Below are 26,270 nucleotides of genomic sequence, written 5' to 3'. Positions count from 1 at the left end.
TTGTGAAGAGTCACATCCTTTCACAAAAATGCTTTGTGTAATCGATTACAATGATTTGGTAATCGATTACCAGTGATGGGTTTTGAATAAAAATCAAAAGATGTAACTCTTCCAATGGTTTTCAAATTTTTCTAAAGGTTATAACTCTTCTAATGGTTTTCTTGACCAGACATGAAGAGTCTATAAAAGCAATACCTTGATTTGCATTTGAAGTGTACTTACAAGACTTACTTACAACCTTTACAAACAATCATTACAATCTTTTACAACCTTTGAATCTCTTTGAACATCTTCTTCTTCTTCTTCTTCTTCCTTTGTCAAAAGCTTTCAAAAGTTTTCTGGTTTTCCAAACCTTGAAAACAAAAGTGTGTTATTCATCTTTTTCATTCCCTTCTATAGAAGCAAAGCTTCATGATGAATCAAGAGTGATTCAAAGATGTTTTGATGATAACAAAGATGATAACAAAGGTGATGACAAAAAGCTCAAAGGTCAATCAAAGAATGAGTTCAAGATATTCAAGATAGAATCAAGAACACTTCAAGATTCAAGAGGAAAGTTGATTTCAAGAATCAAGAATCAAGATTCAAGAGATCAAGATTTCAAGAATCAAGATTCAAGAGATCAAGATTCAAGACTCAAGATTCAAGAATCAAGAGAAGGCTTAATCAAGATAAGTATGAAAAGGTTTTCTCAAAAATTGAGTAGCACATGGATTTTTCTCAAAACATGTTTACCAAAGAGTTTTTACTCTCTGGTAATCGATTACCAGATTGTTGTAATCGATTACCAGTAGCAAAATGTATTTGAAAAGGTTTTCAAATGAATTTACAATGTTCCAATTGATTTCAAAAAGCTGTAATCGATTACAATGTTTTGGTAATCGATTACCAGTGCCTTTGAACGTTGAAATTCAAATTCAAAAGTGAAGAGTCACATCCTTTCACATAAAAGCTTTGTGTAATCGATTACACTGATTTGGTAATCGATTACCAGTGATTGTTTCTGAATAAATCAAAAGATGTAACTCTTCAAATGGTTTTTTGACTTTTTCAAATTGGTTTTAAGTTTTTCTAAAAGTTATAACTCTTCTAAATGGTCCTCTTGGCCAGACATGAAGAGTCTATAAAAGCAAGGCTTTGATTTGCTTTTCAATACACTTTTCCAATCAATCTTATACAATCCTTTACAAGCCTTGAATCTCTTTGAACTTCTTCTTCTTCTTTGTGCCAAAAGCTTTCCAAAGTTTTCTGGTTTTCTAAACCTTGAAAACTTGTGCTATTCATTCTTTTCATCTCTTCTCCCTTTGCCAAAAAGAATTCGCCAAGGACTAACCGCCTGAATTCTTTTTGTGTCTCTCTTCTCCCTTTTCCAAAAGAATGAAGGACTAACCGCCTGAATTCTTTTGTGTCTCCCTTCTCCCTTGTCAAAGAATTCAAAACGACACAGTCTAAGAATTCTTTTGATTCTTCCCATTCCCTTATACAAAAGTGTTCAAAGGACTAACCGCTTGAGAATTCTTTTGTATCCTCATTCACAAAGTATCAAAGGTTTAACCGCCTGAGATCTTTGTCTTAACACATTGGAGGGTACATCCTTTGTGGTACAAGTAGAGGGTACATCTACTTGGGTTTGACTGAGAACAAGAGAGGGTACATCTCTTGTGGATCAGTTCTAATGGAGGGTACATCCACTAGGTTCAAATAGAACAAGGGAGGGTACATCCCTTGTGGATCTTTGCTTGTAAAATGATTTTTACAAGGTTGAAAGAAATCTCAAGAACCGCAGGTCACTTGGGGACTGGATGTAGGCACGGGTTGTTGCCGAACCAGTATAAAAACTCTTGTGTGTTTGTCTCCTTCTTCCCTACTCTTTTACTTTCCACTGTGCATTTTAATTTCCGCTTTTACTTTTGGTTAAGTTTATCTTCTAATCCTTATTCTCTTAAAAACATAAGTAAAAGCCTTATAAGAGTAAATTTTTAATTAGTAAAGGTTTAGGAATAATTAATTCAACCCCCCTTCTTAATTATTCTGAGGCCACTCGATCCAACACCTTCTCCCTTTGCCAAAAAGAATTCGCCAAGGACTAACTGCCTGAATTCTTTTTGTGTTTCTCTTCTCCCTTTTCCAAAAGAACAAAGGACTAACCACCTGAATTCTTTTGTGTCTCCCTTCTCCCTTGTCATAGAATTCAAAACGACACAGTCTGAGAATTCTTTTGATTCTTCCCTTTCCCATAAACAAAAGATTTCAAAGGACTAACCGTCTAAGAATTCTTTTGTTTCCCCATTCACAAAGTTTCAAAGGACTAACCGCCTGAGAACTTTGTCTTAACACATTAGAGGGTACATCCTTTGTGGTACAAGTAGAGGGTACATCTACTTGGTTGTTGTGACTGAGAACAAGAAAGGGTACATCTCTTGTGGATCAGTTCTAGTGGAGGGTATATCCACTAGGTTGTTCAAAGAGAACAAGGGAGGGTACATCCCTTGTGGATCTTTGCTTGTAAAGGTATTTACAAGGTTGAAAAGAAATCTCCAGGACCGCATGTCGCTTGGGGACTGGATGTAGGCACGGGTTGTTACCGAACTAGTATAAAACTCTTGTGTGTTTGTCTTCTTCTTCCCTACTCTTTTAATTTCCGTTGTGCACTTTAATTACCGCTTTTACTTTTGGTTAAGTTTATATTTCTATTCTTTACTTTCTTCACAACATAGTAAAAGCCTAATAAGGGTAAATTTTAATTAGTAAAGGTTCATTAATAATTAATTCAACCCCCCCTTCTTAATTATTCTGAGGCCACTTGATCCAACAACCATAAGTATTCCTGGATGAAATTAGGGTATGACAGTTGTCCCTCTTTACTTATCTTTTATTGGTGATAAAAGGAAAGTAAAGACAAGACACTAATTTCTTTTGAGCGGAACATCACTTGGCTGATGAATATCCCAACTAGCGGAACCTGTCATTCAGAAAGAGAAAAAACGTCAGGGGCGTCAGCAAAACTTCAGTGCCTCGAAAGTGACAAGACGGGATAACCACAACGTTTCCACATGCTGTCAAACTCGATCGTCCCCGCCTAGCAGAGAAGAATCTCATGCGTCGTCAGGCTTGAATGTCTCCGGATGTCGAAAGTAAAAACCTGCACAAATTTTCAAAATAATCAGAATCGAACGACCAACATCATCCCGATACCAGCGTCCTCGTTCGCCTGGGTTGATGAAAGGTGCGGATAATCATACGGTGCCCCTGCATGTCATCGGACTCGCTGTCTCTGGATGACAAAAGGTGCAGAAGACGACGTTAGTCTCTACGTGTCAATGGGCTCGTTTTCCTCTAGTTGGCAAAAGGCGCGGATAACCATACGGTACCGCCGCATGTCATCAGACTCGCTGTCTCTGGATGACAAAAGGTGCAGAAGACGACGTTAGTCTCTGCGTGTCAACGGGCTCGTTTGCCTCTGGTTGATGAAAGGTGCAGATAACCATACGATACCCCCGCATGTCATCGGACTCATTGTCTCTGGATGACAAAAGGTGCAGAAGACGACGTTAGTCTCTGCATGTCAACATGCTCGTTTCCCCCCTGGTTGACAAAGGTGCAGAAGACGACGTTAGTCTCTGCATGCTACCGGACTCTGAGTCTGACGAATAGCAAATGAGTGTGTGTGGGTTACCGTATAGGGCATCTTCGCGTGCCAACGGACTCATAGGTCACGATAGCAAAAGGTGGGGTGGTCGACAAAAGTGAGGCTTTTGCTCCTACGTATCCTCAATTTGTGATGAGGAATTCAGACCAACGTAGTTCTTGCAAAAGTGAGACTAAAATAGTCTTGGTATTCTCTCACTAAAATGCAAACATGCTTTAGTAAAGAAACAAACCTCCAACTGATCAGAGCAACATATAATTTCTGGTAAAAAACAATGTGTCTATTAGGGAAGGAGAAAATGCTGATAAAATTTTCTCATAGCCATAAATGAGATTTCGGATGTTAGCGTTTCGTTTCTAAACGACCATTTAAAGGAAACACTTGGTACAACAAAAATAGAAGAAAATCACTCAAAGTGTATCAATCTCACACATGTAAGTGTTTTATCCTAATTCTGAACCATAGATATGTCAGGACTTGATTTTGCAAATCATTTCCTATCAAATCAAAGATTACATGCGTGATCATGGATCAATAGGACTTTTTTCGGGAATGGTGTTTTGGTGAGGAATTTGGCTATGAGTTTTGGGCCTTTTCCTTCTCTGTTTTTGTTTAGTGCGGGGCGAGAAAGTTGCTAGCGCACAAGATTTTGGTTGGCAATCAAAGGGAGAGGACCACTTCAAGTCGTTGTTTCCTTTCTTTTATTGTTTACTTGCGACAATTCTGTATTGTTCAGATATTGTTCTGGTCCAAAGACCTTTTTGTATATTTCTTTTGTTTTCTTCCGATCTTTGATCGAGAATTTTATTTCTTTTTGTTTTCTCCCAATCTTTGATCGGGAAATTTCTTTTTCTTTCCTTTCTCTTCCTTCTGAGGGCAAGGACGAGCATTCTCACTCTGGGTCAAGGTTTATGGTGATTTGGGATTTTTGGCTCAAGGCTTGTAGAATGGCTGGACATGATATATGCCAGGGTGTTGGTTTGGCCAGCGGTTCAAGGATAAAGGGGATGTCCCACATTATTTCCATGACACACATGCAACAATGATGATTAGGAAATTTTATGCAAAACTGGTCATGCATGCACCCATGTGGACACTCAAGCATCAAGTTTTTATGGTCATGTGACACTAGGGCTCATGATTCATTTTTCCTATTTAAGTCAACCTAGTGTTTCCAAAACATGCTCTTTTATCAATTTATGCATTCATCCGAGTCCATTTTGGGTGTTCGGGAAAATTTTCACAGCATTCACCCTTCAGGTGTATACACATTTTTTCAACAAACCCCTTTGTTTTGATTGGTGAATTTTTCCAAAGAAAAGTTGGAAGTTATTTCTTTTTAAAAGCGTGTTGGCTTTTAGTTAACCAAAGCATTTTTTATTTATTTATTTTATCTATTATATTATTATTTCTTTTTATTTTCTGAAAAGGTCGTGCGTACAAGGGTGCACACGGCCTACCTACGTCCAATCACAAAGTAAATGGAAAAAGTGCAATGATAACTCGCAATGAAAAACAGTGACAAAACAACTGAGAGCCGTAATGCCAGATCATAGTGGAAACAAAAACAATAATTGAATGCAGTAATGTTAGATGACAACAAAAGTAATAACTGAAAGCAGTAATGTAAATCACAAAAAGTGTGGCGACCTTGGTCATGTGGCTCCGCTCCCTCCCAAGAACCCGAGTAGGTCAGTCATATCCTCGTCCATATGGGGTTCATCCGTATCACCGGGGGATTCTACAGGCTCCTCCCCTGTCTGGGCATCGGGCCAGTCTCCAGGCCATGCGACCTCAGCCCCAAAATGCTCTGGTGATGCAATCCTCCCTAGGAAGGGACCAGTCACTAGAACCATGAGCAAGAGGCTCCAAGAAGATTGGGCTAGAGCTGCTGAAGAAGGCCCTAGGGTTCTCATGAACCTCAGGGTAGATTTCTGAGCCCATGGGCCAAGGTTGGGTCCAATTATCTTTGTATATATTAGACTAGGATGTCATTATATTTGGTCCTTGTATTTAGGGCTCCATATTGTAGGTAGGGTACCCTAGAAATATAGGATTTTTTCAGCCCATGTATTTTAGGGCACCTAGACTAGTTTTTGTATTAGGGGTAGTTTTGTAATTTCACATGCACTAAGTGGATATTTGATGTGTGTGGTTGGAAATAAATTTAATTGATTTGGTAGAAGCCCAATCCAATTAAATTTTAGAGGGGGAGGTGAGCATTTGCTTACTACACCCCATTGCCACATCATATAGTCACACTTTGTGCATGTCCTTCATGCTTTTCATGCCTCATGACACCTAAGCACACTTAGTGGAGAATCTTGGAATTGATCTTGGATTAGTGGGCTGAACCATAACTAAAATTCACTAATCATAATTAGTGAAATTTTGGCTCCAAAGTTTGGCTCCACAAATTCAATTTCAAATTCAAGTGAAATTTGAATTTCCCTCCAATTTTGTGTGACACTTAGGCTATAAATAGAGGTCATGTGTGTGCATTTTTTTGGGAACTTTGATCATTAGAATATTAACTTCAGATTTCAGAGCTCTTTTAGAGCACAAAATTTCGTGCTCTTCTCTCCCTCTCCCTTCATTCATCTCCTTCTTCCTCCAAGCTCTTATCCATGGCCTCCTATGGTGGTGAGCTTCTTCTAGACTCATCTTCTCCTTGAAGTAGTGTCTCCTCTCTCTCTTCCTTCTCCATTCCGCTGCCATTTATCTTCCAAGAAGCAAAGGAATCCATTGATGAAGAAGATCCTAGGCCTACAAGCTCCAATGGAGCTTACACCATGTGGTATCAAGAGCATCTTCATCTAGGTGATGTTCTTTTGCTTCCTCTATCTTTTTGTTTGGTGAATTCTCATTAATTCCTTGTTCTTCATCTTTTTCTCCATGTATATCCTCCATTGTCTCTTGGTTTGGTGCTGTTTAGAGAAGATTAAAAAATAAATAAACCGATTAAATCTTAGATCTACACTTGTTCTTGCATTTCTATGGTTCAAATTTTGTAGATCTACTCTTGAATCTTGTTTTTGTGTTGATTTTAGGTTCTATCATTTTTCATTCATAATATTCTTGTGCTGAACCTTATATCTAAATGTTCTTCCAAAATATTTATTAAACAAAAAACATAAAAATCTAAGTGTAAATCACTTAATCCATGTTGTCTTAGAGTCATGTTTAGTCATAGTAATTGTCACATTATGTTCTAAATTTGTGTTGAATTTTATTTTGTTGATTGAATTCTAGATACATTTGTTCATGTATTCTTGTCATACTTAGCCTATCTTTTGAATTTTGAGTCTAATTCATGCATGTTATTTAGTTCATAACATGTTCTAAATCAATTCCTAGAAGTAGTCTTGTTCTTGAACTTTTTTTTTGTTTTCTAAGTTTCCTACATGATGCCTATGATGAAGTTGAGTTGTGACTGGATTTGTGAATCAAAATAAGTCTTAAGCTCTCTTGAATTGTGTTATTCAAGATAATTGAGCATAAGCAAACACAAATTGTAACTATCCAAGCCTTAAGCAACATAAACACTACTCTTGATTTATAGGTTGAAATCGATGGTGCGGGCAGCTTGAACATCCGAACTTGTATAAAGTACTGGGAATTGGTCACTACGTTTTTGGAGCTGAAAGTTTTACTGAATTTTCTAGACATCTGGACCAAAATTATAAAAAAAGAACCAAGTGATTTGAATTAAAGGAAAAAATAAGAAAAATCGCACAAGTTGGCAGAAAAATCAGTGTCCAGGAAAAAAAAAGTGAAAGGAAAGTGTGCTTGTTGTTTTGGCTCAAAATTTGTTCTATAATTGGTGCCTATTTTATACCAATCCTAGTTCTGAAATTTCAATTGAAAATTATTGTGAAAACAAGTGCCAAAACTAGAGGTTTCTTGAGTCTTTTTTTTAGAGTTTTTCTACTTTACTGTAGAGCCATTCTAGGTTTCTCTTTGAGTCCTAGCTTGTTTTTTTGTGCTTTTCATTGCTTTAATTGTTGAATAATCCTTAGAAATTTGTATTGTTAAAACTCTATTGGTTTAGCTTTCATTTCATTTTTTTTGGTCTTTGGTTATTGCTTGTCTCTTTGTTTCCTTGCTTGTGAGTTGCCATATAGGGAATTGGAAAGGAGGATTGGTGCCATATCTTGAAGAATTTGAGTCAAGAAGCAAGGGGCCAACCACCTTAAGAGCTATTGGACTAAGAAACACTCCAAATTGAGTGAAATACTAAAGAGAGAATAGCCACCACAATTGAGGACTTTTTTTTTTGTAATTTTGTAATTGGCAATTTGTTTTGCTTTCAAATTTTGTAAAAAGGTCTTTCATTGGAAGTAAGTTGGGAGCCTCCAATAGGTCACCATACTTCCATTTGTGTGTAATAATTTTAGGCAATTTTCCCTTAGGATAGTGAGTGTTTAGTTGGGAACCTTAAATGAGGTCATCCAAACACTCTTAGGATCCGCCTAGTTTGCATTTCTTGCACTTTAATTTCTTGCTTACTTTCATAGCTTATTTCCTTTACCCTCCATTGTCAAAGCGCCTAGATAGCTTGCCTTTTACCAATTAGTTTTTACCTTATCTTTCACACCTCTTTTAGTATTTATTTTGGCTAGTTTCAACCATAGTTTCTTTTACCTTTCTTTCAAACCCCCAACAAGAAAGAACCATAACTTAGGAACCAACATGAGTCTTCATTCTTCATCTAGTGTTAATGGCGAGGGTTCTACTCCTAAGGACCCCTTGTATAAGATATTAGATGAGTTGAGATCCCTTAAGTTGTGGAAAGAAAAACAAGAGAAAAGAAAAAGGTAAAAAAAGAGTGGAAGAAATAAGTCAAGATGAAAGAGAGAAAATAAGAGAGGAAGAAAGAAGAAAAATAATGAAAGAAATGAAAAGAGAAAAACATGCCTCCTATAGTAGTCATGACTCTTGCAAGAGTTTAAGTGAAGAACTTAGCGACTATTATAGAGAGCGTCATAGTTCACATACTAAACATCATTCCCAAAGAAGAGAAAAGGATAGAAGGACTCAAGAGGTTAACATTAGCCTCCCATATTTCCATGGAAAAGAAAATGTTGAGGCTTACTTAGATTGGGAGATGAAGGTTGAACAACTCTTTGCTTACCATCATATTAGCGAAGAGAGAAAAGTTCCATTGGCTACCCTTAGCTTTCAAGGATATGCCCTCTATTGGTGGACTTCCCTTGTTAGGGAACGAAGGATTCATGGGGATCCTCCAGTAGAGTATTGGAATGATCTTAAGAGTGCCCTTAGGAAGAGGCACATTCCCTCCTACTATGAAAGGGAGCTTATGGACAAGCTCCAAAGGCTTAGACAAGGAAGTATGAGTGTTGAAGAATATAGACAACAAATGGAACTACTCCTTTTAAGAGCTGGACTTAGGGAAGAGGAAAGAACAAGCATAGCTAGGTTCCTTAGTGGACTTAATATGGAAGTGAGGGACAAAGTTGAACTCCTTCCATATAGGGACCTAGATGAGCTAGTCCAACTTTGTATAAGAGTGGAGCAACAACTTAAAAGAAAGACTTCTTCAAAATCTTATGGCTCTCACTCTTATCCAAGGAAGGACCAAGCCCATGGAATTTTGGGGGCTGCACCTTCAAAACCTAAGGAAGATAAGGGTAAGACCATAGAGAAATACACCCCTAAGACTAGTTCCCAAGAAAGGACTAGCAATATTAAATGCTTCAAATGTCTTGGGAGAGGTCACATTGCCTCTCAATACCCCACAAAGAAAATCATGATCATGAGGGGTCAAGACATTTATAGTAGTCAAGAGGAGACTACTTCTTGCCCTTCCTCTACTGGAAGTGAAGATGAAGTAAGGGGTGAAGAGTCTAGTGAGGAAGTCTACCCCCATGAAGAAGGTGACCTCTTAATGGTTAGAAGGCTCCTTGGAGGTCAATCTTGTGATCTATCTCAATCCCAAAGAGAGAACATCTTTCATACCAGATGCAAAAATTTTAGATAAAACTTGTTCTCTCATTGTGGATAGTGGATCTTGTTGCAATTGTTGTAGCACAAGATTAGTTTCGAAGTTGAACCTCACTATCATTCCCCACCCAAAACCTTATAAACTTCAATGGCTCAATGAGCAAGGGGAAATGATAGTTAACCAACAAGTGAAGGTACCTTTCTCCATTGGGACATATAAGGATGAAGTTAATTGTGATATAGTTCCCATGGAGGCAGGACATATTCTTTTAGGAAGGCCGTGACAATTTGATAGGAAGATCATTTACAATGGCCTAACTAATGAGATTACCCTCACCCATCTTGGCACTAAATTTGTGTTGCATCCTCAAACACCTTCACAGGTGGCCAAAGATCAACTAACTATGAAAGATAAGAGGGATGAGGAAGAAAAACTAGAAAAACAAAAGAAAAAGAAGGATAGCAAGGCCTTGTCTTCAAAGGCCAAGGGGAAGGAAAAAGAGGAAAATGATTCCTCCAAGAAGATTATTAAGAAGGAAAATCTTTTTGCAACAAAAGGTGATATTAAAAGAGCACTCCTTCATAAACAATCTTTCTACCTTCTCCTATCAAGGGAAACATCCCTTAGCATTGCCACAATTCCTACATTTGAGACCTTACCCCCAAAGGTCCAAGAACTCTTACATGAATTTGGTGATATATTTCCCAAAGAGATACCCCCTGGGTTACCTCCTTTTAGAGGAATAGAACACCAAATAGATTTAGTCCCAGGAGCAAGCCTTCCTAATAGGCCAGCCTATAGGACTAACCCTCAGGAGACTAAGGAGATAGAGTCTCAGGTTAAAGAATTGTTGGAGAAGGGCTGGGTCCAAGAGAGCCAAAGCCCATGTGCTGTGCCGGTGTTGTTGGTGCCCAAAAAGGATGGTACATGGAGAATGTGTACAGATTGTAGGGCCATCAACAACATCACGATAAAGTATAGGCACCCCATTCCTAGACTTGATGATTTGCTTGATGAGTTGCATGGTGCCAATATCTTTTCAAAAATTGATCTTAAAAGTGGTTATCACCAAATCAGGATGAAAAAGGGTGATGAGTGGAAAACCGCTTTCAAGGCCAAGTTTGGTTTGTATGAATGGTTAGTGATGCCTTTTGGGCTCACTAATGCACCAAGCACCTTTATGAGGCTTATGCATCATGGCTTAAGGGATTTCATAGGTAGATTTGTAGTTGTTTATTTTGATGATATTTTAGTGTACAGTAGGAGCCTAGATGATCACTTAGGACATCTCAGGCAAGTTCTTTCAATCCTTAGGAAAAACACCCTCTATGCAAATATAGAGAAGTGTACCTTTTGTGTAGATAATATAGTTTTCTTAGGTTTTGTAGTTGGTAGAAATGGGGTCCAAGTGGACCATGAGAAAATCAAGGCCATCCAAGAATGGCCCACCCCAAAAAGTGTGGGAGATATTAGGAGCTTCCATGGGTTAGCAAGCTTCTATAGAAGGTTCGTTCCTAATTTCTCTACAATTGCATCACCTCTCAATGAGCTGGTGAAGAAGAATGTGGCATTTACCTGGGGTGAAAAACAAGAGCAAGCCTTTGCTTTGCTCAAAGAAAATCTTACTAAGGCACCTGTTCTAGCTCTTCATGACTTTTCTAAAACTTTTGAGCTAGAATGTGATGCCTCTGGAGTGGGAGTTGGAGCTGTATTGTTACAAGGTGGGTACCCTATTGCTTATTTTAGTGAAAAACTTCATAGTGCCACCCTCAACTACCCCACCTATGATAAAGAGCTTTATGCCTTAATAAGGGCCCTCCAAACTTGGGAACATTACCTTGTTTCCAAGGAATTTGTCATTCATAGTGATCATCAATCACTTAAGTACATTAGAGGGCAAAGCAAGTTAAACAAGAGGCATGCAAAATGGGTAGAGTACCTAGAGCAATTTCCATATGTTATCAAATACATAAAGGGAAAAACAAATGTGGTAGTTGATGCCCTCTCTAGGAGACACACATTGTTTTGCTCCCTAGGAGCTCAAATTTTAGGATTTGATAATATTAGGGACTTGTATGCTTTAGATGAACATTTCTCTCCCATTTACGAGAGTTGTGGGAAAAAGGCCCAAGATGGATTCTATTTGGCTGAGGGGTATTTGTTCAAAGAGGGAAAGCTTTGCATACCCCAAGGATCCATTAGGAAATTACTTGTGAAAGAGAGCCATGAGGGTGGGCTCATGGGCCACTTTGGGATAGAGAGACCCTTGTCTTACTCAAAGAAAAGTTTTATTGGCCCCATATGAAGAAAGATGTTCGTAAGAATTGCACTAAGTGTGTGGCTTGTTTACAAGCCAAGTCTAGGGTGATGCCTCATGGGCTATACACACCCTTACCCATCCATCTGCACCTTGGGTAGACATTAGTATGGACTTTGTCCTTGGGCTTCCTAGAACCCAAAGAGGTGTAGACTCTATCTTTGTGGTGGTGGATAGGTTTAGCAAGATGGCACACTTTATACCATGCCACAAGGTGGATGATGCTTCCCACATCTCAAAACTCTTTTTCAAGGAAGTTGTGAGACTCCATGGTTTGCCTAGGACCATTGTCTCAGATAGAGATGCTAAGTTCCTTAGCCACTTCTGGAAAACCTTATGGGCTAAGCTAGGAACTAAACTTCTTTTCTCTACCACTTGTAATCCACAAAATGATGGGCAAACAGAGGTAGTGAATAGGTCTTTATCCACCCTTTTAAGGGCTCTTCTGAAAGGCAACCATAAGTCTTGGGATGAGTATCTTCCTCATGTAGAATTTGCCTACAACAGGGGGGTTCATAGAACCACCAAGCAGTCCCCTTTTGAGGTTGTCTATGGGTTCAATCCCCTAACACCGTTAGACCTCATTCCCCTCCCACTGGACACTTCTTTTATACATAAAGAAGGGGAATCTAGGTCAGAATTTGTAAAGAAGTTGCATGAGAAGGTTAAGAACCAACTAGAGAACCAAACAAAGGTGTATTCAACTAAAAGCAATAGAGGAAGAAAAGAGCTAGTTCTTAATGAGGGTGACTGGGTTTGGCTCCATCTTAGGAAGGATAGATTCCCTACTAAAAGGAAATCCAAGCTTAGCCCTAGAGGGGATGGACCTTTTCAGGTTTTGGAGAGGATCAATAACAATGCCTATAGGTTGGACCTCCCAGAAGAGTATGGAATCAGCACCACTTTTAACATTTCTGATTTAATTCCTTTTGCAGGTGGAGCTGATATTGAGGAGGAGGAACTAACAGATTTGAGGTCAAATCCTTTTCAAGGGGAAGGAGATGATGCAATCCTCCCTAGGAAGGGACCAGTCACTAGAACCATGAGCAAGAGGCTCCAAGAAGATTGGGCTAGAGCTGCTGAAGAAGGCCCTAGGGTTCTCATGAACCTCAGGGTAGATTTCTGAGCCCATGGGCCAAGGTTGGGTCCAATTATCTTTGTATATATTAGACTAGGATGTCATTATATTTGGTCCTTGTATTTAGGGCTCCATATTGTAGGTAGGGTACCCTAGAAATATAGGATTTTTTCAGCCCATGTATTTTAGGGCACCTAGACTAGTTTTTGTATTAGGGGTAGTTTTGTAATTTCACATGCACTAAGTGGATATTTGATGTGTGTGGTTGGAAATAAATTTAATTGATTTGGTAGAAGCCCAATCCAATTAAATTTTAGAGGGGGAGGTGAGCATTTGCTTACTACACCCCATTGCCACATCATATAGTCACACTTTGTGCATGTCCTTCATGCTTTTCATGCCTCATGACACCTAAGCACACTTAGTGGAGAATCTTGGAATTGATCTTGGATTAGTGGGCTGAACCATAACTAAAATTCACTAATCATAATTAGTGAAATTTTGGCTCCAAAGTTTGGCTCCACAAATTCAATTTCAAATTCAAGTGAAATTTGAATTTCCCTCCAATTTTGTGTGACACTTAGGCTATAAATAGAGGTCATGTGTGTGCATTTTTTTGGGAACTTTGATCATTAGAATATTAACTTCAGATTTCAGAGCTCTTTTAGAGCACAAAATTTCGTGCTCTTCTCTCCCTCTCCCTTCATTCATCTCCTTCTTCCTCCAAGCTCTTATCCATGGCCTCCTATGGTGGTGAGCTTCTTCTAGACTCATCTTCTCCTTGAAGTAGTGTCTCCTCTCTCTCTTCCTTCTCCATTCCGCTGCCATTTATCTTCCAAGAAGCAAAGGAATCCATTGATGAAGAAGATCCTAGGCCTACAAGCTCCAATGGAGCTTACATCATCTGGGGTAGGGCATACAAAAGGGGCGGAACCCCGACCCTAATTGATGAGGCTGAATCGGTAGAGACACTCATGTATCTGCACCGGTCCACGGTGGTTGGCCGCCTGCTGGCGAACCAAATGCTATAGATACTTCTCCACGCTCAGTGACCCAGCCGAATCGGCCTGCCGAGGTGGTGGCGGTGCGCCCGCATCCTAATGTGCATCACCCGGCGCCTGCCTAGGCATGCAGTACTTCTCGATGAAGGCTCGAGTGATCGGCGGTCGGATTACCTTGCTGGGGGTGACATGAACTCCATAGAACTGGCAGAGGCCCGTGATCAAAGCCGAAAATCCCAGGGCCCTGTTGGACTTCTCTGGGTCCAGAGGGTGCCTTGTAGGCGCCATTCCTGCAAAAAAATAAATGGCATCAGCAATCACCTGGGCCACGTGAACGCTCATTCGTGTCAGGATGGCATACACCAACTGGCACTTAGGCAGAGAGAGGTTGGAGTTGTGGTCGCTAGGCAAGACATTGCTGAGTAGCAGTGTCATCCATATCTGGGTCAGGGTAGTCATGCTGGTGTGCATGATCCACACCGCCTCCCTACAGCGGTCTGGGCGAAATCCTGCCCGGTATACACAGCAGCTGGGCGATGGCTTCCTCATCGAAGCCATCTGCCTGACTCCTTCTCTGGCTGAATTCAAACTATTGGTCCTCCTCCAAAATCAGCAGGTCCCCCAAGAACTGGCTGAGGGCATCTGCATCGAAGGGGATCCAGTGACCCCTCACCCATGAGCGCATGTCCTGAACCCCCTCCACAGTGGGCCAGGCATTGGCATAGAATTCTATGACTATCTCCAGAACCGGTGACTATCAAACTCCAAGGCGGCACTGGAGCCTTCTCCAGTGGCGTCCTTTCTAGACCTCTTCGTGGAGAGTTTCTTCAGAGCCATCTCCTGCGAAAAAATGACATTCGGGAAGTTAGTTCAAGAAGAAATGCCATCTCACGAGAAAAGTCGAACAAGAAGGGCATATGACCCCCCTTTCAACACAGAAACACCAATGTAAAATTGGGAGAACTCACACACATTCAAGGCATTTTGTTACCTAAGCTACATACACGCATTTCAAAGCATTTTGGCCACCTCAAGATCACAGTATTTTTTTTGCCAACAAAAATGCACACCCGCACAGCCAAGTATCTTGGCCACCAAAACGTATGCACATATTCAAGTATTTTGCTACCTAAAATAATTAGGAATACAATGAAAGCAATCTTCGCTACCTATTAATTGGGGTATTCTTGCTACCTAAGGTATTTGAGGCATCCGTGGTATTTTTGCTACCTAGCTAACACATATGTAAATTTGGCAAGGTGCTGCTACCTACATTTAGGTGCGTGTGGGGTGGAATTTTCTGCTATTTTATTCACATTTTATTCATGCACATTTGAGACCAAATTTCATGCTATACACGTATTCATTTGAAAAGCAATTACGCTTTCAGGGGAAAGGCAGAAATTTCCACTACTTGTTCACATTTTGAAAAGTAATTTCATGCCATATGTTCCCATTTAAGAAACATTTTTTGTGCCATTTCCAGCACCCATGCATATTGGCAAAGCACTTTACTACCTACCCAATGCACATACTCATTATCAGCAAGCATTTCACATCATTTAGGCACAAAGAAACCATCATGATGTAGCGCTTATCAAACGTTGGCCCAACGGGGAGTCCCACCTAATATGCTCTTACTTTTGTGCTCTCTTACACCCAAAAATCAAAAGCTTGAGTTCCTATGACTAAGTCACAATTGGGCATTTACTCTAACTTCCGCAAGCTGTCCACGCATCCAAAAATGGCAACCATATATGCACAAACCAATTCCATAAGCAATATTCACAAATTTATGCACAAATGCCATTAAGGCATTTCACCGAGCACTTGGTGGGCGCACTTTTGGGCATAAACAAGAAGGGAATGGGGGCAATGTGGCTTGCCCAATCATTTCAGAACACAACCTAGGCCTAAGGCCATCCCCTACAACCCCCCAATTCAATGAATCAAAGCCTGAATTTGTCCTAAATTGCCTCACGAAATTGGCCAAATATGTACAATTTAGAGCATAAAAAACCATCAACGGAAAGCTAGAGACCAAAGGATAATGTACTTACTTGTATGGAGGGATCAAGGACACTAAAATGGAAGCGAAAGCACAAAATGGTGGCCTAGGGTCAGAAAAAATCCTCAATCCCGCGAGTGCTACGTTCTTGAGTGAGGGGGAGAAGTTTTGGGTGAAAAACTGCTCTCCCCTCTTTCTTTTAAATTATTTCGTGCAGGGGGTGCTCACCCAGGCAAGCTCAGCTCGCCCAGGCAAGCTAACCCTGTGCATTTTTTTTAAAAAACTTTTTGCAAAGAAAATACGTGTCCTTTATGGGTCAGTGCTCGTTTACTCGAAGCTCCCCCTAGGATAAGTTAGGCATATCTGATCATCACTTTAGGGAAATAACAATGGTAATAGGCAGAAATTTAAAGGATACTACGCGGCCTCCCAGTAGTGCTTGTTGATCATCCGAAGCCGGACGCGGGGCGATGACATGCCAATCGCAGGCCTAGTGTCTACTCGTACCTGTCCCCGAGCGCCTGAAAATAGGAAAGGACGTTGCATAGTACAACATGGCCATGCTACCACTTACCTTGGTTCATCTCTGTTTTGGATCTGGCGTGGTATTTGACCATCACTTAAAGGATCATGTCCCTATTTTTCGTTTCACAAGATAAAATGGTATGCATGTGCATGCTTATGCATGAGCAGTTTCAAACGCAATAATTCTTTAGCAAAAGCTTGTCGGGTTCAGTTTTAGTTAAGCACTTGGGGCATCCCCATGGACCGAGCGAAAAGGCTCGGGTCATCTAAGAGACTACGCATCTTATAAGGCACAAATCGAGGATCGGAACAATGAATCACCAATCCTATCTTCTTTAAAAGATTGCGACGAAAAAATACATAGGACAGGAATCCCTGGGGGAAACCACAAAAGCGAAAGAAAAACATGCAGTGACTTCTTAAATTGCCCCAAGTCTTAAGCGTAGTATCGCTTGATGACGTCAGAGTTTACAGGTGAAGGTAGTTCCTTGTCATCCATGTTGGTGAGCACAAGGGCCCCTCCGAAGAAGGCCTTCTTTATGATGAACGGCCCTTCATAGTTGGGAGCCCACTTTCCCCTATTGTCCTTTAGAGCTTGGGATACCTTCTTCAGCACCAGGTCTCCCTCGTTGAATTTGCGTGGGCGTACCTTCTTGTCGAAAGCATTCTTTACCCGTCTTTGGTACAGACACCCATGGCTCATAGCGGCCAGACGCTTACCTTCTATGAGATTGAGCTGATCGAAACATGCCTGGGCCCACTCTGACTCCTTTAATCCAGACTCTGCCAAGATTCTCAATGACGGGACTTCCACCTCAAACAGTAGCATGACCTCTATTCCGTATACCAATGAGAACGGCGTTGCCCTAGTTGAAGTGGGCATCGAGGTTCGGTAACCATGTAGCATGAAAGGGAGCATCTCGTGCCAGTCCCTGTACGACACTGTCATTTTTGGATAATCTTCTTGATATTCTTGTTGGCCGGCTCCACTACTCTGTTCATCTTGGGCTTATAAGGTGTGGAATTATGGTGTTGGATCTTAAATTCCTCGCACATTTCCCCTATCATTTTGTTATTCAAGTTAGTGTCGTTGTCTGTGATAATCTTCCTCGGCAAACCTTACCGGCATATAATCTCCTTTTTGATGAACCTGACCACCACAATCCTCGTGACGCTAGCGTATGAGGCAGCTTTGAACCACTTAGTGAAGCAATCGATCGCCACCAATATGAAATGATGTTCGTTTGCAGCTTTGGGCTCTATGGTCCCGATCACATCTATTCCCCACATGGAAAAGGGCCACGGTGCGGCCAACACATTCAAAGGCAGGGGCAGAGCGTTGACATTGTCCACGAACGTCTGGCATTTGTGACACTTCGTTACATGGAGGCAACAATCGCTCTCCATGGTGAGCCAATAATAGCCCGCCCTTAAGATCTTCCTAGCCATGGTGTGCCCGTTAGCATGCGTACTGAAAGAGCCTTCATGGATCTCTCCCAGCATACGCTCAGCTTCCTTAGCATTCACGTATCGGAGCAAAACCATGTCATGATTTCTCTTGTATAGTATGCTTCCGCTTAAGAAGAAACCAGCTGCCAATCTCCTTAACGTCCTCTTGTCATTGTCGGAAGCCTCTGGTGGGTTTTCTTTCAACGTATCGCTTGATGTCAAAATTCCAAGGCTTACCGTCCCGCTCATTTTCCACCAAACAACAATGTGTGGGTCTGCCATGACACCTGAACTCAATGTATGGTAGGTCTCCGTGTGGTGTCAGCTGGAACATGGACGCTTAAGTGGCAAGTGCATCAGCCATTTGGTTTTCCTCTCGGGGAACGTGATGGAAGGAGATCTCATCAAAGAACTCATCCAATTCCTTGATATAAGTCTGGTAGGGTATTAGTTTGTGATCCCTAGTCTCCCATTCTCCTCTCAGTTGGTGAATTAACAGCGTCGAGTCTCCGTACACCTTGAGCAGCTTGACGTTGAAGTCAATTGCTGCCTGGAAGCCCAAGGCGCATGCTTCGTATTCAGCCATGTTATAGGTGCAATCGAAACCAAGCCTGGCCGCGAAAGGTATGCATTGATTGTTCGGAGAGACCAATGCTGCCCCAACGCCATGGCCCAGAACGTTAGACGCCCCATCGAACCACACGATCCACTTGTCCCTGTCCTTGTCTAGCTTCTCTTCAAATGAGGCCATGATGTCCTCATCTGGGAACTCGGGATGCATGGGTTGATAATCATTGAGAGGCTGCTGAGCCAAATAGTCTGCCAAGGCGCTCCCCTTTATTGCCTTTTGGGTGACGTAGACTATGTCGAACTCGGATAGCAAAACCTGCCACTGAGCGATCAGCCCCGTGAGAGCAGGCTTCTTAAAGATGTACTTGACTGGGTCCATCTTGGATACCAGCCAGGTGGTATGGCTCAGCATGTACTGTCTTAAACGGTGGGACGCCCAAACCAAAGCGCAACACGTCCATTCCAGCAGGGAGTAGTTCATCTCACAGGCCGTGAACTTCTTACTTAAGTAGTAGACAACTCGTTCTCTTTTTCCGGACTCGTCATGCTGCCCTAGCATACACCCCATTGACTCATCCAAAACCATCATGTACAAGATGAGAGGTCTCCCGAGCACTGGCGACATAAGCACGAGAGGGTTCATGAGGCGCTGTTTGATTTTTCCAAATGCCTCTTGACAGTCCGCGTCCTAGTGGATGGACTGGTTCTTGCGTAAGAGCTTGAACAGCGGCTCACAGGTAGCTATGAGCTGCGATATGAACCTGGCAATGTAGTTTAAAAGCCCCAGGAAACCTCGGACCTACTTCTCGGTACGCGGTTCTAGCATCTTAAGGATGGCTTTTACCTTTTCAGGGTCCATCTCTATTCCTCTCTGACTTACGATGAAACCCAGCAATTTTCCTAACTTGACCCCGAAGGTACACTTAGCGGGGTTCAACCTCAATTGATACTTCCTAAGCCCTTCGAACAACTTCCGCAAGTTGACGAGGTGTTCCTCCTCAGTTTTAGACTTGGCGATCATGTCGTCTACATAGACTTCGATTTCTCAGTGCATCATGTCGTGGAACAAAGCCACCATAGCCCGTTGATAGGTCGCCCTGGCGTTCTTGAGCCCAAAGGACATCACCTTATAGCAGAACATTCCTCACAGGGTGACGAACATGGTATTTTCCATATCCTCTAACGCCATTTTTATCTGATTGTAGCCTGATAAACCGTCCATGAAGGAAAACAAAGCGAAATTGGCCGTGTTATCTACAAGGACATCGATGTGCGACAGAGGGAAATTGTCTTTGGGACTGGCTCGATTTAAGTCCCGATAATCCACACACATTCGTACCTTCCCGTCCTTCTTAGGGATTGGCACAATGTTGGCAACCCATTCCGGGTACCAAGCAACAGCCAAGAAGCCAGCGTTGAATCGCCTCTTTACTTCTTCTTTTATCTTCAGGTACATCTCGGGCTTCATCCTTCTCAGCTTTTGCTTTACCTGGGAACACTCAGGATTTAGAGGTAATTTGTGTTGTGCGATGTCAAAATTCAAACCAGGCATATCTTGGTACGACCAGGCAAAGACGTCTTGGTAGTCCCTAAGCAGGGCCACCAATTCTTCACGGATGAGGGCGGTCATACCCGTGCCTACTTTTACTTCCTTCTTTTCACTGCTAGTACTTAAGTCTACGAGTTCTGTCTCTTCTCGATGTGGCCTCATCTCTCGATCCTCCTGAGCAATTATCCTTTCCAGCTCTAGGGGAAGCCCTACATCTTTGTCTTCTTCCTCCTCCGTCCGACTCGCTTCTTGCACGAAATCGACGACCGGGTCCCCGGTATTAGTACCTTCGCGGGACTCGTCGTCAGATTTGTATCGTATAAGCGTAACAAGGAAATAAACATGCAAATGAATGAGAATAGGTAGAGGTGCAAGAACAGATGAAGAAAGATCTTTATATTAACTTCAAGAACAAAAGACATGATGCCTTAGCAAAAGGAAACCTTAAAGTCTAGGCCTGACCATAGAGTTTTAAAGCTAAAAAGGTTACATTATGCTTGTCGTGTAATCCTCTGGGCGTTCCTCCACCCGCCAATTCCCTAGTTGGAAACCGGGAGGGCATGACTATACCAAATCCGATCTCCTCAGGGAGTCTTCATCGCATATCGCGGCAACTTTTCCTTCGCGTTTTAAACTCGCACTCACGAAGCTCCTACTGATGTGGAATGGTGGAATCTCTTTGGCTTGTTGTCCTGACCGCGGGCCTTGGCCTTTATTCTTCCTTTCCGAGATGTTTTTCCTTACGTCAGCCTGCGTTGGTTGATAGCCTAACCGAAACATCTCGTGGTTTCCTCTGACACTTACCAGGCCGGCCCTGCCACCATTATTCTTGCCCAAACCCATTCCGGGCTCATAGCTGTGCCCTAACATCACCCGGGTCACCATCATTACTGCGCCAGACAGGCGGGGCTGCCTAGGGAAGGAATCTACGGAAGCGATGCTTACTACCTCAAAAGATTGAAAAGCCGTTTCCAATGACTCTTCCGCGGATTCCACATACTGCATAGAGGAAGAAAAACTTACCAGGACATCTTCCTTGCTTGATACTATGACCAAATGTCCTTCCACTACAAACTTTAGCTTTTGGTGGAGTATGGAGGGGACGACTCCTACTGAGTGGATCCATGGACGCCCCAAAAGACAACTGTAGGCCGGATTGATATCTATCACTTGGAATGTAACTCGGCAGGTATGAGGCCCTATCTGTACTGGGAGGTCGATCTCTCCCCTCACCTCTCGGCGGCTGCCATCGAAGGCAAGAACCACCATGGAACTCGGCCTCAGGTGGGAGGCGTTAAATGGCAACTTCTCCAATGTGCTCTTGAGCATCACATTCAGGCTTGAGCCGTTGTCGATGAGTACTTTGGCCATAACGTGTTCCATGCATTTGACCGACATATGTAAAGCCCTACTATGTCCTCTCCCCTCGGCGGGGATTTCCACTTCAGCGAAGGTGAGGTAATTGTTGGCTATGATGTTATTGACGATCCCCTCAAAGCCTTCTACGGAGATGTCTTGGGCTACGTGAGCTTCATTCAAAACTTTTACCAACAAAGATCGGTGAGGCTCAAAGCTCATGAGCAGCTCCAGAAGGGAGACTCTAGCCGGGGTCTTGTTGAGTTGTTCCATGACTTTGAACTCACTTTGTTTGATAATGCGGAGGAACTCACTGGCCTCCTCAAGTGATACCTCTTTCTTGCTGCAACCCTCTCTCCCCTCAACAAATTCCTCCGTCGGAACCTCCTCGTCCGGTGCGGGGATCACCTTGACATTCTGTCCTTCAGTCACTTTTGTTTTTCATTTAGAGTTTGCGGGCTGCGTTGGCAGGCCAGGAGGTGCGAACACGTGACCGCTGCAGATTATGCCGCTCAGCCCGATGATGTTGGTTACTTTGGCCGATAATGAGCCGATGTCGGTAGCTTCTTCCTTCATACCGCCAAGAGGGGCGTACCTCCACGGAACTGCATGACTGTTCTTGTAAGGAAATGGAATAGGGCTAACACCCGACACTGCCGAGGGGTGTCGAGGCCTTTGGGGAGCCGTGTCTTTGGTGAAGTGTATTACCAAGGGTTTAGGCCTTTTAGGACCTTCCTTATCTGCCGATTGCATGCATATAAGTTGTTCCTCTTCCCCCTCATTGCTGACCTCAAGCTAGCCTTGGTCTATCATTTGTTGTAATAGATCTCTTATCGCTGGGCACGTTTCCATATCATGCAGTACGCCCGGATGCATTAAACATGAATCCTCTTTGTGTTCGCCGAGGGGAATCACGCCCGCCTTTTGCAAAGCTTCGTAAATAAACCTTCTGGAGGTCGTTACGTCCTTCAAAAGTTTGGGCTTGTGCGACCTACTCACCTCGATGGCATTAACAGCTCCCCCTCCATGATTAGCAAGGGGGTTTGCCTTTATGTTGGGCCCGTCCTCTTGAAAAGTCAACCATCTGGCTTCTATCAAGCTTTGGACCTTGTTCTTCAAGGCCAAGCACTGTTCGACCGAGTGGCCCAGGGCTCCTCCATGGTATGCACAGGTTGCACTAGGGTTATAACACTTTGGGAATGGAGGTTGGGGGACCCTTCCCGGAATTACCACGACCAATTGGTTGGTGATGAGAGATGGTAAAAAGTCCCTATACGTCATTGGGATCGGGGTGAAAATCTGAGCCTGCCTTGGCGAGAAGTTTCTTGCCGTGTTGGAGCCCGAGCCAAGGTGGGCGTTGTTGGCCGGGTGAGGCCAGGTTGGAGCCGAAGCTTGAGGAGCTCCCTCCTGTGGGGGCGTGGGCGCCCTTGGCTGGGCTAGCGCTGTGTTGGAAGAGCCCCCGGCGCGAGCCGAAAAACTCGGGTGATGTTGTGCATATTGGTGGGTACCGTGGGGGGTTTGTGGTGGCTTGGGCCACGCAGGTGTTGAAGTGACGGTATGGGCATCCCCCTCTTTCTTTTTTGCCCCAACTGTTCCGGTCCTCCTACCACTGGCACCTATTTAGGAGACGTAATCAAACTTCCCTCTCTTCAAACCCACCTTGATCCTTTCTCCGGCGAAATCCAAGTCCGCGAAGCTAGAGAGCATGTAGCCCACTAATTTCTCATAGTAGAATACAGGCAAGGTATCCACCATCATAGTAACCATTTCTCTCTCGACCATGGGAGGGGCTACTTGTGCTGCTAGGTCCCTCCAACGTTGAGCGTATTCTTTAAAAGACTCGTGTTCCCGTTTAATCATGTTTTATAGTTGAGTTCGATCGGGAGCCATGTCAGAGTTGTACTGATACTGCCTAAGGAAGGTCGTAATCAGATCCTTCCAAGTGCGGATGTGGGAAGCTTCTAGGTTAGTGTACGAGATGACTGTTGCCCCAGCTAAACTATCTTGAAAGAAATGCATCAATAACTTCTCGTCCCTGGAATATGCACCCATCTTTCGACAGTACATTTTTAGGTGATTCTTAGGACAAGTCGTCCCTTTGTACCTATCGAAGTCAGATACCTTGAACTTCGGAGGGATGACGACGTCCGACACTAGGCACAGGTTGGTCATGTCTGCGAACGGATAATCGCCAAATCCTTCAATAGCCCTCAATCTCTCTTCGATGAGATCGAGTTTCCCTTTTCCTTCCACTATCGGGGGTGGCCCTCCCACGGATAGAAACATTGGTTGTGTTGGGTGGTTTCGAGGCTCTCCCGTGATGTTGGGTTGAGGTAGTGCGTTGGGCACCGGCCCCTTAGTAGGAAACGGGGAGTAGGAGTCGACGTCTCCCTGAGCGCGCTCTCGAGGATTCTCGTGGATCGTGTCAGGATGTCGAGGAGGCTCCCCTTCGAGGATGAGGGGGGAAACGTGATCCACATCTTCATGCATGGCTGGTGGTGTGTAGTTGGGTGGTAAACCGTAGGGGTAAGCACCTCGGTTGTACCTCGGATGGAGGTTGTTGATATGCCTCGGTGTGCTTCTCTCTCGTCCCACCATGTTTGGAACGGGATGGTACACAGCAGTCGAGAGAGCCGGGTCTGCCTCTACAGCCGTGCTAGCGATAGCGGCGGTTGCCGCGTTACTCTCCATTAGTTGTTTCATCCCTAGCATGACCTCTATCATAGAAGCCATTTGTTCTTTAAAAGTCAACATGTCGGCTTTCATCTGTTCCTGCACTTCCTCTAGGTCACCCATCGTCCTAGATTTGGATCTGGTGCGATAGGGATGCCTTGGGGCGTGTTTAGTTATGGCGTCTTTCCTAAAGAGACCAAATGTGAGGAGTACGTAATGAGGAATGAATACATGCTAGAGATAAAGTGTGGGAGTGATTTGATTCGCACTGATTTTTTTTGGAGTAAAATCATGGGGTAAACTCATTTTATTCAAAAAGTTATAACTAGCCAAGATCCGAGTGACAATACAAACACCCTAACGGATCCTAATTATATGGGCCATCAAGTCTATCATATGTTGACAATACCTGAGGAGCCTGTGGATTTCCTCGGGGGCGGAGTACGTGTCCGCCATTGCTTTGGCCTTTGCCAGTAATCAGGGAAGTTCTTGACTCCCGTTTAAAGTGAGAGCAAATCGATCCATCCACATCGTCGCTTCTTGATGTAATGAGTCAATCACTCTTCCTCTAGCCTCCTTTTCCACGTACACTCGGGCGTATTCGTCTGCCACTTTGTGCTCGTGGGCGGTGGCCAAATTTAATTCTTCTTTGTACTTGCTGATGATGGCCAACATGTTTGTTTCGGTCTCGCATAACCGCTGAGACAAACTCCTTTTTGACCTTAGGCAAGTCTTCAATTCGTCTTTCAGAACTATGCCATCTAATCGCGATTGGTCCCTTTCCTCTCTTCAGAGCTTAAGTTCGTTGTTACTGCCCCACAGAGCCCCTCAAAACTTGTTCCGGCCATGTTCTTCCTTGCGGGCCCTCTTGGTCTCTTGCTCCAAGGCCTTGGTGATGGCTATGTTGATGTCTCTCAGTTCAGCGTTCCCTTTTCGAATCCTAACAGTCACTGACTTGAATTTTTCTTTTCCTGTTTAGGCTCTCTCAAGCTTTGTTTTGAGGGCTTGTACCTGTTCGTCTTCTTTCGGAGCTTCACCCTCCACCACTTTAGTAGTTCTCAAATTCGGAAGCCAATCCAGACCTTGCGCGTAGGCTTTCAACCACCTACGGTAAACGTCGAGGGCCCGTTGCTACTTCCCCTAAGTTCTTCGTCCTTCTTTTGCACTCTTTCCCATGCCTTGTGGACCCTCTGAAGCATGCCCGTGTTGGTGCTATTGAAGCCTCACGCGATAAAAGGTGTGAGGCCTTCCTCTAATGGTGTTCCTCTCATGGGGTAGCCAAGTTGTCTTATGGCGAGGACGGGATTGTAATTAATGCAACCCCTCGTCCCCATCAAGGGAACATTTGGAAATTCCCCACAAGAAATAAGAATCCCAATTTTTCCTTCTTTCCATCGGGGGAACCAATTGACAGACACTCATTCTTTGCTTGCCAAGATTTGGTCCCAGTTTGCCTCCTTTTTCTCAGTGCATGAGCGGTGACCTTCTAGCGGGCAAACATGTCTCACCTCTTGGCGAAAAAGGTGTGAAACCAACCATACGTAGAGGGTCGGTGTACAACAAACGATTCTTGCATTGCTCTTCTCACATCTTCGGTCAAACGTGTCATATAGATCGGCCAAGATAGCGACAACCAGGCTTTCCTTACGGTCGTAAAAGGCGAGAAAAGCATCAATCGCTGCCCAGTCCACCAACCCATCCACATTTGGAAAGAGGACCACCCCGAAGATCAAGAGTGCTAGGATGTCCATGAACGGGGCCCATTCATCTTGACTTGCCAAGGTTCTCGCCTTTGCTTCCAAATATTTCCTCGGTACTCCAACCACCCCATTTTCATCTTGCTTTCCTCAGTCCAATTCCTGTGTCGAGATTTTGACTATTTTGGAAATTCTAGCCAAGGAGGGATAGAAGCTTGAGAAATGATACGGTTTCCTTCCTCCCAGAGGGCATCCCAGGATCTCTTCAAATTCTTCCGCCGTGGGTGTTAACTGAAAGTCCCCAATGGTGAAGCACCTCAAAGGCTAGTCATAATATTGGGCGAGGGAGGCAATGGCCTCCGTGGAGACCTCCGCTATGGTTAGGTCCCGCATCTTACCATAGGTCTTGCGAAAGGCTCATCGCTGGAGTTGA

The 26,270-nt window shown here is 43.3% G+C and overlaps 1 protein-coding gene across 1 annotated transcript; it reads right to left on the bottom strand.

Annotated features, from left to right (window-relative positions):
- Window positions 1–23,330: 23,330 nt before the first annotated feature.
- LOC114397159 lies at window positions 23,331–24,200 on the bottom strand. Its single transcript, XM_028359271.1, has one exon. It carries the CDS (start codon window positions 24,198–24,200, stop codon window positions 23,331–23,333), a length of 870 nt encoding a protein of 289 aa, XP_028215072.1.
- Between the last annotated feature and the right edge of the window lie 2,070 nt (window positions 24,201–26,270).

Source organism: Glycine soja, chromosome 18, assembly GCF_004193775.1.
Source record: "Glycine soja cultivar W05 chromosome 18, ASM419377v2, whole genome shotgun sequence".
In the NCBI taxonomy this organism is placed as follows: domain Eukaryota; kingdom Viridiplantae; phylum Streptophyta; class Magnoliopsida; order Fabales; family Fabaceae; genus Glycine; species Glycine soja.
The sequence above is the reverse complement of the archived record's forward strand: the minus strand, read 5'-3'. Positions and strand labels throughout refer to the sequence as shown.